This window comes from Mauremys reevesii, linkage group 3 (assembly GCF_016161935.1).
Source record: "Mauremys reevesii isolate NIE-2019 linkage group 3, ASM1616193v1, whole genome shotgun sequence".
In the NCBI taxonomy this organism is placed as follows: Eukaryota; Metazoa; Chordata; order Testudines; family Geoemydidae; genus Mauremys; species Mauremys reevesii.
Window position 1 is genome coordinate 154865970 of NC_052625.1, and position 13769 is coordinate 154879738.

Below are 13769 nucleotides of genomic sequence, written 5' to 3' on the forward strand. Positions count from 1 at the left end.
GTCCCCGTTGTCTACAGGCAGGGCGACCCGGGCAGGCGTGGAGGCCAAGAGGACATTGAAAAGGATGTCCTCCTGCTCAGTCATCTCTTGCACCTTGAGCCCCAACTTCTCAGCCACCCACCGCAGAAGGGCTTGATGCTCCCTAAAGCCATACAGGGGGCTAGCCCTGGAAGGTCCTGTGACCAACTCATCTGGGGAAGATGAGGAAGACTTGGCCTCTGGTGGAGGCACTGAGGGCTTGGCCACCACTGGAGAGGGAGGTTTAGGGTTGGGTACGGGATGCTCTACTCTGACCTCAGAATGGGCTTCTGGTACCAGGACCAGTGCTGGTGGGACTGCCTACCGCTGTTCCAACGTGGCTACTGAGGAGCGATGTGAAGGGGGCATCATCATCACTGGAATGCCCCATGTTCCAGAATACGGAAACTGTGTTGGCCACTGGCCTTGCTGCCAATGTGGTGCTGTGGATAATGGAGCAGGCTCCGGTGCCCAATCCTGTTTCTGAGACTGGGGCGATGGGCTGAACTGAGCCTCTGTGCCAGAGCAACCACTTCTGGCAACCAGGGAGGAGCTGTCGATGCCTGTGTCTGTTTACTGGTCATGGCTAGCGGTGATCGTTGGTCAGGCTTAATTGACGGTGACTGTACCAGGGAGTGTGGTCCTGGTGCCAGGGAGATTAGCATCAGGGGGACTGGTGCCATGGAAACCAGAAAAAGATGAGGAGCATTCCCATGGTGCCAGCAATTGGGATCGTTGAGATGGTGAATGATGTTGAACATAGTATGGGGAGCGCTGATCCCGTGCCAGACAGTAGTGCCAAGGAGACCGGGAGGAGAGTCAGAGCGACCAACGATGAGATTGGGACCTGTCTCTGGATTCTCTACGCAGTGGAGATTGACATTTCTTGTCCGGTGACCTGTGGTGCTCCCCTGCCAGGGGTCTTCACGGCAGGCTTGCCTTCTCAGGGAGCCTTTGCCTGTTCCTGCAGCAGTGAAGACATCATAGGAGCAGGTGGAGACCTGCGCGCCCTCAGCCTGGGCTTGGGATGATGATGTAGGTAAGGTTGTGGGTCCCAAAGAACTCTCAGGAGTTGATGGTGGACCTTTAAGGGGGCTAAGAACCCTGGTCATGGAGGCACACTTGCGCGGCTCTGGAGAAGGCTGGCAGGCAGGCCCAGGTTCTTTGCTGGCTGACCCCTGGCCCTTCTTACTCGGTGCGAGAGACCACTTTTTAGCCTTCTCTTCGGTACCAGCAATGATGAATGGTGCCGAGAAGAGCCAGGTGCCAGTGGTGGGTTGTGCAAGAATGCTGGGGCGCTTGGTGCAGCCTGCGTGAAAGTCTCGGAAGCCGGACGGAGGGCGGACTCCATCAGGAGAGCCCTGAGGTGAATATCCTGCTCCTTTTGGGTGCAGGACCGAAAGTTCTTGCAGATCCAGCAATGCTCCTTGACGTGTGACTCCCCCAAGCACTTAAGGCAGCTGTTATGGGGGTCACTCACAGGCATAGGCCTGCTGCAGTCTGAGCAGGGCTTAAACCCAGGAGCCCAGGGCAGGCCCGTCTTGGTGAAAGGTCCCTGCTGGGACCCTAACTATTTAACACTTAACAACTACTTAACACTATCAACTATGTACAAGAGGCCTGAAGGCACAAAGTCCAAGGGAAGAAAACTGCTAGCTCTTGATAAGCAAGAGAGGCGCTCTGACTGACAACCGTGGGCAGCAAGAAGGAACTGAGAGGGCGTGGGCCAGCGGTGCCTGATATGCCGCAGCACGAGCGCAGCACTCTAGAGGGCGCCACAGCCAGCCCTACGGGTACCGCTAAGGCAAAAATCTCTGACGGTTGCGCACATGGGCGCGTGCATACCTAGAATGGAATTGACATGAGGGAACACTCAAAGAAGAATCCCCAACTCTGTAACCAATATATCAATGTAACCTGTCCCAAACTGCTAACAATAGTGCACATTCAAGACATCAGAGTGGCACAATAACATTCTCTTATAGATATGTATTTAGAGAATACATTAACATGATGTTTTTTAGAGAGTTACTCTGCCAGTATTACTGAAGCACATTAATTTGCAGCCATTTAGGTTCTCATGGAAAAGTCTACTGAGCATGCGTATTATATTTTTGGGTGAAAAAATATAATACATCTGAAGAAGTCTTTGCTGCACATACATAGTTAATTCAGCTAATTCACCTTTGCAAGGTGTGCAAGGATTCAACAGTGCAGAAAACGGTGGGGTCCTGGTCCATGACTAGTTGCCCAGATGCTACAGTAATACTACTAATAAATAATAAATGCAATGAAGGTTCCAGTGGCATCCTAGTCTCAGTCATTGTGGAACTTATAAGGGGGGAAGGGACTAGGAAAAGGATGCTGCCTGCTTTGAAGGGTGTGGCTGAAGAAGCCCAGTGCTGATGCAGTTTACGAGCTCTGCAGACAGTGGAGACCAAAAGTGCCTTCTCCAGGTATGAAGCATCTAAGATTTATAGGAGTGGGCTTCTCTCTTGCGGACTTCCTAAAGCATACAGGAAATGACTGGAGCATCTTGAAAAATCCATAGTAGGGGAAAGATCCTGATGTCATCCCCAGATACAGATCTACATGTTTCATAAAATGGGCTCCTTCCTTCCTGATTCTAATGGGAGTTCTGCTTGAATAAGGACTGAAGGATCAGACTGCATGTACTAGTCTTTCCTTGGCAAACTGAATGCCAGAGAAGCATTCTAAAATGAAATGGATGAGAAAATCCTGTTCTGGAGTGAGTATAATATTGAAAGCGGGAAGTAGAATAACCATCAGTATGATTTCTCTTTTTCAGATTGAAATTGGGCCCGGAAGAAACTTCAACAGACCCAATTCTGCTTTGCTGCCATTATGAATTCAAACTAGACTATGAACAAAATAGCAACCTGAAATAAAGTAGATTTACAAGAAGCCTGATTTAAGAGTTTCAATATCACAAATGTATGTATAATTACCATTTTACTGGTTTAGAATTTAGTAGTTTAAGCATGGATAAGGGTTTCACCAAAAATTTAGAAATGCTGATTTCTCTTTGACAAAGGTTCTATTGCAGGGCACAGTTGCTCTGATAGAAGCACTTCTAGGAGTCTACAATATTTTAATACCACCATAGCAATTTAAAAATACTAGATTGGACATATTATAACTTAATAAAAAAAAGTGATTCTGAATTTCTACCAATAACATAACATCCAAAAATAACTGAAGTCCTGAAATAGCGTTTCTTTTTTTTTAAACTAGTTCTTTATTTCACAGGATGCCAACATGGCTCTAATCTGGGTGCATGAGGCAAATCAAATGACAGAGCCAAATGAAGTGACTTAGTCATTAGGATTTGAATGTATCGTAGATGCGCCCCAAATGGAATCCAGTGCCATCTCAAGTTGTATGCCATTTATAAAGTACCTATCATTGCAGTGTCTAATCACCTAAGGTGTATGTTCAGTTATCACAGCCTACATGCACCCACCTTGGTCCCATTCCTTCTCAAACTGGACTCTACAAAGACTTAGATATGAAATCATCAACACTATAAACATTTTCTCCTTTTCATTCTGCCCTTCAAGGATTGATGCGTCTCTTATTTTATAATCATTACAGCTGCTCTCAACCTGAAAAGGTATATTGGGGCTAGGAATGAAAGAAATCAAGGGAGGCAGTATAATCACTTTTGCAAGAATGGACCGACTTGTGCTATTTTCTGTTATCATTGCAATCTCTCTAACAGGAGCAGGGCTTTAATACCTAACTCCAACTAAATTTCTCCTCTCCAATTGACACTGCAGATCTCTTATCTGCAATGCAGACTTCTATTGTACATTCTGCAATTGTTCCCCATGCAAATCTTCAGCTGACATCAATGGGACTAGTGTTTGCAGAACAACTGCAGAATTTGAAAAAGTGATTCCAAGAGAGGAGGCTAATTTCATCCTCATTCTGTAAACACAGTAATACAGTTGGGGCATTCATGGTCCTTCTGTTTTACAAGATTGTGAGAGATTCTTTATAATTAAAATGGCAAGTATCACTGGAACCATCATTATCTCTAAAAAGTGAACAAATGTTTTAAGTACAGCTCTTCCACACAATGGTAAATTGTGTCCAAGAAGAGCAGCAGAGGCAGGCATAATTGCTTTTTTGAGGGCAAAGGTATACAATCTATTCCATCCACTAGGATGGAACTGATTTCTCCCCCTAGTGTCAGAGTCCAACTCTGGTGGAGAGAGGAGCAAGGACCATGACCCCCTCTCCTACCCCTTTTTAGCATCTTAATTCTTAGTAGCAGAATGCAGGGAGCACAGCAACATCTACTGTGCAGAATGGTGAAGAGAAGTTGCTTCTGGGGCAGCCACACTGCTCAGCATCCCGCCAATTATATTTGAGTACTGCTAGAACTGGTTCACACTTTCAAAGAATCAGAAAAGTTGTAATGGCACCCAATGTTTTAGTGTCCAACCTTTGTATGGGTGGCCTTTTCCTTTATCTTTATCTCAATGGATACTAACTGCATGGAGAGTCAACAAAATTAAAGAATATCGTAAAGGTCAAGGTATAGTAATATAACACTGTAGGTAGTGGAATGTTTAATAAGAAGATGGCTCATAAGTTTCATTTGGGTCCTTTATTTTTAAAGGCAGGAATAGCAAATTGCAAAACATTAATCCATACAGGTAGAAATTATTTTAACAATGATAAAAACTTCATTCTTTCTCCACACTATAATCTTGAGTTCCTCCTCACAAGTTACCATAGGGCAGTGGTAGACAACCTGTTGCTCATGGGCCACATGCAGCCCATCAGGGTAATCTGATTGTGGGGCATGAGACATTTTGCTGACATTGACCGTCCGCCGGCACGGCCCCCCCGCAGCTCCCAGTGGCCGCAGTTCACTGTTCCCACCCTAGGGACAGGATTTTCTGATTCTCCAACTAAAATGTGTTGTTGATGATGTTACATTTGAATTGTGGGGCTTTATTTCTGAGGAACAGATCCATTAACAGTGGAGAACTGCTGATGGAGACAAACTAGCATTTTTGGGTAAGCCTGCAAAATAATTTTTTGCACCTCCCCCAAATATAACTGATTCCTGGGCCCCATAATCACATTGCTATGCACGGGTTGCCTAAGTGAGATGATTTCTTGACTTCCTGACTCAAACTTAACCAAATCATTTTATATAAAACATATGTGCACGCCGGGGTCCTGGGGAGTGGAGGGGGGAATCTTTATTGCTCCCTCAGCTGCCTATTGCTGCAGTAGAGCTTCACTGCTTGTTCCTTTCCAGCCTAGTGATTGATTTATATTGTCAAGGCCATCTTTGCTAGGAAAAAACGTTACAAACCTTTTCTCTTCACAAATGCTGATTTTTTCCTTTAAAATTCTAGTCCCCCAACTCAGGGGAGGGGGCTCTGGCCCTGAGCTTCTCAAGACCTAAAAGCCGACACTTAATGGAGTTCTCACAAAAACTTTTTGTTGCTTTTGTCTCAAAGATTTAAAAGTATACTAGACAGACATCTGGATGTTCTCCAAAGAGCAAAGTTAAATAATGGTATATACTAGAAAGGATTATTACACCAAGACTTACACGTTCTCCTTTGGGACCTCTGTCACCTGCTCTTCCCATCAGACCCTGAAAATAAATGTTTTTGAAAGTGTAAAATACCTTGCTTAACAACTTGATTATACATTCATTTATTAAAACAGCTGAAAGTAACTGTCTAGGTCTAACAGTTACATTATCTGTGAAATATGAAATATATTAACATTGCAAATTATGTTTTCCTACCTGAGGTCCTGGCAATCCATCTTTTCCATTTATTCCCTATAAAGAGAAAACTATGTTTTAACAATTTACTATAACTGCAGGTAAATACATACGTTAAAAAAATAAGAAACAGGCAAGGAAAACCTTGTGATCTGTGATGGCATTAATAAATATTTTGAAAGATAAATAGCTGAGTCAGAGGTTTGTGTTTTGGTGATGGCTGAAGTCAAGTGTAAAGAGCTGGAAGATGTGACAGACAAGTAAGTTTGAGCTTAAACTGCACAGCTACAACATGCTAGATTGGAGTTGAGGAGGACATAGGTAAAATAACATCTTAGTCAGCATGTTATTCTATGACAATGCAATTTTGAAAGACAACTGAATTTGGAATTCTGCAAGTCAGAGTAGGTTCTATGGATATGGAACTGAATGGGCATGTTCCCAATGCTACACATTCACTAAAATACAGCACACATTTATCTTATTGTAGCTACTGGCCCTTAATTGATGCAACATTTCAGGGAACAGATGAAAAGGGAAGTTGAAGGTAAAGCTATAAACCAGCCTATGTGCCTATCGATCTAAATAATGCAGAAATTTTTGACTTGCATTTGTGATAAATCCAGACCCCTCTCCACACAGTCACAGGGGGCCCCAGATGCAGCAGAACCAATGTGGTTCTGCTGAGAAGGAAGAATTTGAGGAGTATGTACATGGAGAGCATTTCCCTTGCACACTGTAAATGGAATTCCAGGAGGACTATGTGTTTGCTCATACAGTAAATTGATTGAGGCAGGGAGAGGGATCAGGCTGAGGGAGATGAGGAATAGATCTCTCTCTCTTTCTGGAGATTTCCTAAATTTTATCCCCAGTGGAGCAGGGTAGTGGCAATGGCAGTCACCACTACAGCTCTGGGGCTGCATTAACAAATGTAGATTTTCAGACCAGTTTTTAAACTGGGTAAATTTGGCGTGGAAGAAAGTAAAGGAGAATAAGTACAGGTTCTATACAGGTTCTATAACCTTGCTCACTTACTTCCACATTGCCCAATTTAAAAAACGATATTCTCAGTTGTAAATGCCAGCCCATCAGACTCAGCCTAGGCTCTCAAAATCCAGCCATATTCTTTCTACCAACCTGACCACTAATAAAGATTCTGAATCAGAGCTTAGCTCAAAATATTTTGTTAATGTGGTGCTAAAGTAACAGGGAGGCCAGCTCATCCATCTATATTTGTATTGAATGCAATGCCAAGAGGAATAAAATCTGTTTCTAAGTTAAAGTAAGAAAATATAACCCTAACCCACCCCCCCACACACTATTTTTACAATTACTCCCCCCCATTAGACTGCAATTTTAATATTGCTATTAGAGGTTTGTTACTTCAGGGCTGAATTTGTAGGGTTTAAAGAGATGTTCAATGAACCTGCACCTCTCACTCTGTTCCTGGACTCGTGAGCACAAATGCAGCATTAGCCATTGGTGACAACGGTATTATTAGATTAATATGTTACATAAAACTACTGTACAGTGTTGCTAACTCTTGCAATTTTATTGAGAGTCTTGTGATATCTGGTGGTTTTCTTAGGAGCACAGCTCCTAGAGTCAAGCAATTATAAGAAAATAATAAGACCCAAGTGAACCCCAAGACTCAAAACCACAAAGCATGTATATATATTTAAATTCATGTTTTTTAAGCCCATCTCAACATTTTTGGGGGGCTAGCTCATGATTTTTTTAATGCTTGGGCTTGGCAAAATTGACTTCATTGTTACTCCTAAGCATCTTTAACTCCATATAACATTACAACTATTGCTATTTATTTATTATTTAGTAAGAGTCACTTGTGTGCATTGTAATTTACTGAAAAACAGAAGGACAGGTCACTGCTCCAAGACAGTTAAATACTGTGCATAGTGACCCATCTTTACGGTGTCCAGAGGATGAAGCTAGCAGGATGGGTTCCTGGTCCTGTCTGAGACCCTTGGGTACTACCAGAATAGAAATAACTATTATTATTATTCCTAATTAAATGAATTTGATTTTCAAAGTTGCTCAACACACACCAGTTCCCATTCAGTACAATGGCAAATACTGGGCAAAGACACCTTTTGAAAATTTGACCTCTTCATTTAGGAGATTAAATGGGAGGTGCAGGGTTCTTTTGAACATCTGCCCCTGAAGAATATAGAGAACTGCAACAGTATCTTGACCACTTCACAACTACCTCTCAGGGAGCAGAATGCTTCAGCAGCTATGTTGCACTGGCAGCCTACAGAGGAGTTATGACAGAGTTATGAATCAAACATTTCTTTACTCATCTGAAGTTAGGAATTTGGGCAGGCCATCTTTTATAGACTGTATGAATTCTTGGATTAACACCCCTACTCCAAAAAAGCCTGTAGGGGATCATTTTTGTCAACAAGATTCAAAGGGCACTCAGGGCATATTCAATAACATAACTACCTATGACAATCCCAACCTTCATCCAGCATGAACTTGGACTTGCATGACCAATGCCTGGTTCTACAGCATCAGATGTTCATTTGAGGTTACCTATCCATATATTATCAGGGTCAAATCTATTTATTTTGTAATCTCTGACAAGGCTGAGTGTAGCACATGAAGGGCGTGTCTACACTTGGAGCTGGGTGTGTGATTCCAAGCTCAAGGAGACATATTTGAGCAAGTGTACTAAAAGTAGAATATAGTCACAGCAATGCAGGCAGCCAGGAGGGGTTAGCCACCACTAGCCTATGCTTATCAGAGACACTAGATATGTGGTTAACTACTTACTGGTATTCCAGATTGCCCTTCTGGCCCCGGAAAGCCAATGTCTCCTACAGGGCCTCTTTCACCCTTAAGTGAGAAGAACACACACAAATATATAAAATCTTCCATTTCATATTTAATATGTAGGAATGGCAACATAATAAGCCAGAGTTCAAACATGCACTTACTGGTTCCCCTGGCATTCCCGGTGGTCCTGGAGATCCAGTCTTTCCCTGTGGAGGGAGACCAAAGAGAAACATTTAAAATCTAAATAAAACAGACCTAAAATATCAATTTCCTTTAAATGAAACAGAAAATATCATGCTTATTTGGTCAAAATGTTCATGTAATTAACACTTCACTAAATGCTTTCAGAGACCTTTCAGAAGCATTTTGTAAGAAATGCTTTAAAACACAGTTGTTTATTTTTGTTTCATATTTATCCAATTCCTTGTCCAAAATAAATACTGCTTAGTTTAGCCAAGTGAAATCACTCTCCAAGTCATCTTATTTTCATCCCAGAGAATCTATGCAGACATGAGAGCAGTACAGCATCTCCATTCCTTCCTGTCCATGACTTGTTGCTCCATTACACCCAGCCTGCTCGTGTCTCTGCACATGACATCCCACTATCTAGTGGGTGGTCGTCCTTCAGATTTTACAGACACTGGTGGTGTTTGGATGATCTTTCTTTGGCATCCTATCATCTATTTTCCTTCTGCAGTGTCCCCACCCTCATAATCTTTTCAATTGTGGGGCTAATCTCTTACCCTGATTTCATAACTACTCTCCTGACTATATCTTTAAATCATTCCACTTTATACCTGCCACCTTTCAAAGAACTCTCATCTTTACTGCCTCCAGCATTCTGATGTCTGTTTCATTTAAGGCAGCTGCTTTCAGCCCATAGAGTAATACTGTCAATACACTAGTCTAATACATTTTCATTTTGGTACCAAATGTAATGTTTTTTTCAGTCCATGATTTCACCAATTACTGTGCAGCACTTGTGACTAAGGCACATCCCCTTTTAAACTCATCCTTGATGCAACTGTTGGCACTGATCGAGCTTCTTAGGTACACATAAGATTCCACTTGTTCTACAACTCCTCTGCTGCATTTCAACACTTTATTGTCCATGTTCCAAAATGAAACCACTTCCTCCTCTTGGCATTTATTGTAAGTCCAAGTTGACTACACCCATTTTCCAAGGTAGTGAAGAGTATCATCAATTTAAATGTGTCCGTCCGTTGTAGGACATCATCTGCTTAAGCTAAGGAGCCTAACTTATCATCCCCTCCAACTCATCTAACTTTCAATTCCATCTTGTCACTCATCAGTTCCTAACACATGATTAGACCTGTACTAACTCTGTATCTACAGCAAAGAGTGCTGATACCCTGCCTTAGCTGAAACAGTTACTACCACACATGTTCTTCCTTTCTCCCCTACCACTTACCATATAAAGAAGGGGCATGTTGAAGAAGGTATTTCCGAAGTTTAAAAGAATGACATGAACAGCTTGTATACTCACAAGAAGCAAACAAAAAAAAAACCCCACAAATATTTTCCCTTCTGATATTTGATAAATACAGGAAATATATAATGGACATAACTCTCTTTTATTCTAACTGTACTTTTTGAAACAAAACCAACAGAGCTATGGTGATTTACACCAGTTGAGGATCTGACCTACTGACTGCTGTAGAAGTTTTGGATGCATAAGGAACAAAGGATTAGCTTTATGTAAGTGGGGGCTCTGGAGTTTTTTTCAGCTTCTTAGTATGAGCTTCTCTAAAACTTTTACTCAGAAAACAGCTTAAAATACAAAGAGATATTTAGTATCCCCAACTGGGAAAAAAGTTGCTTCATCTTGATACATGTCTATAAAATTTCTAGCAAACATTACTCCACAAATAGTAATGAGTAGCGTGGATAAGCATCTTTTGCGCTTTGGCATTTTTTTCAACTTTTCCCAAGAAATAAGCTGTTTCTTTCATGAACATACTCACTGGTAACCCTGGTGCTCCTGGTGAACCAACAGGTCCCTGATCTCCCTAAGGAAAAGATACCACAGCATTGTAATATTTCCAACAAATGAGGACACAGAGTCTTCAAACAGTATTAGTTAATGAAGATATAACTAAAATGGGAGAGGCAGGATTGTTTGAATTCTTATATTTAGTTCTGCCATTGACGCTTTTTGGCATTGAGTAAGTCACATAACCTTTTCTGTTTTAGTTCCCTGTCTGTAATGTCAGGTGTATTTGCCCTTATGTTCAATCAAAGGGATATTCAGGTGAAAGTTAATGTTAAAATGCTTTAAAATGGACCAGGGTCAAGTATCTGACCAACATATAGATCTCCAAATAACCCTCATTTATACTCATGGCAGTGACCATAATTAACAAAATATAATTCAGTATTGTACGACCATCTTTTCCTTCCATGTCATCTTAAAATAGTTGGCACTAATACCAACATTGTAGCTTTATGCAGTGTCCTGCTATTACACAGGAAGGGAGTCTAAGAGCATTAGGAGTTCTTAGTTCTACTACTGCCTTTACTATAGATTTTTTCTTTGATTCAGGGTGCCTCATAAGTAACACAACTACATTACAAGGTACTGTGTGAACAAATTAATTTTCTTTAATGAGTTTTGAGCCCCTCAGATCAAAAATGCATGAATAACATACTACAGTAGGCCTGGTCTACACTACGCGTTTAAACCAATTTTAGCAGCGTTAAACCGATTTAATGCTGCACCCATCCACACAACGAGGCCCTTTATATCGATATAAAGGGCTCTTTAAACCGGTTTCTGTACTCCTCCCCGACGTGAGGAGTAGCGCTGAAATCGGTATTACCATATCGGATTAGGGTTAGTGTGGCCGCAAATTGACGGTATTGGCCTCCAGGCGGTATCCCACAGTGCACCATTGTGACTGCTCTGGACAGCAATCTGAACTCGGATGCACTGGCCAGGTAGACAGGAAAAGCCCTGCGAACTTTTGAATTTCATTTCCTGTTTGCCGAGCGTGGAGCTCTGATCAGCACGGGTGGCAATGCAGTCCCAAATCCAAAAAGAGCTCCAGCATGGACCGTACGGGAGATACTGGATCTGATCGCTGTATGGGGAGGCAAATCTGTTCTATCACAGCTCCGTGATAGAAGACGAAATGACAAAGCATTTGAAAAAATCTCCAGAGGCCACAACAGGGACTCAGCACAGTGCTGCGTGAGAAGCGTAACGGAAAGCCAAAGAATCAAATGGACGCTCATGGAGGGAGAGAGGGGGTACTGAGGACTCCAGCTATCCCACAGTCCCCGCAGTCTCCGAAAAGCATTTGCATTCTTGGCTGGGCTCCAAGTGCCTGAAGGGTCAAAAACATTTTCCCGGGTGTTTCAGGGTGTATGTTGTCAATTTACACCCTTCACCCCACCCCCCCGAAAGAAAAGGGGAAAAAATCATTTCTCGCCTTTTTTCAATGTCACCCTATGTCTACTTCATGCTGCTGGTAGACGGGGTGCTGGAGAGCTAAACAGCAGCATCCTCTCCCCTCTCCCCGGTGGCATACGGTACAGTACAGAAGGACTGGTATCCGTTCTCGTCATCAGCCCATGAGTGCTCCTGGCTGGCCTCAATGAGGTCGGCCGGGGGTGCCTGGGTAAAAATAGGAATGACTCCTGGTCATTCCCAGCAGATGGTACAGAACGGCTGGTAACCGTCCTCATCATAGCAACTGGGGGCTGAGCTCCATCAGCCCCCCCCTCTATCATGTATAAAGAAAAGATTCTGTACTGCCTGGACTATCATAGCAGCGGAAGGCTGGTCTCCTCTCCCCCCCTACCCTTTAATGTCCTGCCTGGACTATCATAGCAGCTGGAGGCTTCCTCCCCCTCATTTTATCTCACTAAAAAGTCTGTGTTTCTTATTCCTGCATTCTTTATTACTTCATCACACAAATGGGGGGACACTGCCAGGGTAGCCCAGGAGGGTTGTGGGAGGAGGGAAGCAACGGGTGGGGTTGTTGCAGGGGCACCCCCTAAAATGGCATGCAGCTCATCATTTCTGCGGGATCTCTGGGGCTCTGACACGGAGCGGCTGTGCTCTCTGGTTCTCTAGTACACTTGCCCCATATTCTAGGCAGGACTGACTCTATTTTTAGACAAAACATACAAAGGGAATGACCCAGGGGGTCATTCCCATTTTTGCCTATGCGCCTCCGGCCAACCTCAGCAAGGCCAGCCAGGAGCACCCATGATAGCAGCAGACGGTACAGAACGACTGATAACCGTCATCTCATCGCCAATTTACAATGGCATGGTAGACGGTACAATATGACTGGTAACCATCTCTGCTATCTTGCAAAGGCAAATGGATGCTGCTGTGTAGCAGTGCAGTACCGTGCCTGTCAGCAGCATCCAGTACACATACGGTGACAGTGACAAAAGGCAAAACGGGCTCCATGACTGCCATGCTATGGCGTTTGCCAGGGCAATCCAGGGAAAAAGGGCGCGAAATGATTGTCTGCAGTTGCTTTCCCGGAGGAAGGATTGAGTGATGACATTTACCCAGAATTACCCGCGACACTGTTTTTGCATTGGGATCTCAACCCAGAATTCCAATGGGCAGGGGAGACTGCGGGAACTATGGGATAGCTACCCACAGTGCAACGCTCCGGAAATCGACACTAGCCTCGGTACATGGACGCACACCGCTGAATTAATGTGCTTAGTGTGGCCGCGTGCACTCGACTTTATACAATCTGTTTTACAAAACTGGTTTATGTAAAATCGGAATAATCCCGTAGTGTAGACATTAACTAGATGGTAGATCTCAAAGTCTTTTGGGCATTTCATTTGGTGCAGACAACAGATAAAATACATGTAGCCTCTTGCCATTTTGGGGGCTTCAGAAAGGCAGCTCTCACAGATGGAGAGTAGTCACTGAGACTGCAACAACTGAAACAGCTTGTCTTAGCATGTGCATGAGACCACAACCAGCACCAGGGATTGGGACAGAGAAGAGGAGTCACCAGGCTAGAGGCCTGACTTAAATGCCTGGACAGCCACCTGCAGGCTACAACCACTTCCAAATGGCAGAGGCTGCCCATCCATGTCCTGCTCACGGACAGGCACTGTGCTCAAGGGATGGGAGTCAGTGGTTGGTTACTGGCTGCTAGCACAGGTATGAGAT

The 13769-nt window shown here is 43.4% G+C and overlaps 1 protein-coding gene across 1 annotated transcript in view; it reads right to left on the reverse strand.

The window, feature by feature from the left end:
- COL19A1 (collagen type XIX alpha 1 chain) overlaps positions 1-13769 on the reverse strand; it is a 332172-nt gene that overhangs the window by 30888 nt on the left and 287515 nt on the right. The window contains exons 42-46 of the mRNA XM_039532738.1: positions 10582-10626; positions 8758-8802; positions 8594-8656; positions 5819-5854; positions 5618-5662 (exon numbers count right to left, since the gene is read on the reverse strand). Of these exons, the coding sequence (XP_039388672.1) occupies positions 5618-5662; positions 5819-5854; positions 8594-8656; positions 8758-8802; positions 10582-10626 (234 nt within the window). The remainder of the gene's footprint in view (positions 1-5617; positions 5663-5818; positions 5855-8593; positions 8657-8757; positions 8803-10581; positions 10627-13769) is intronic.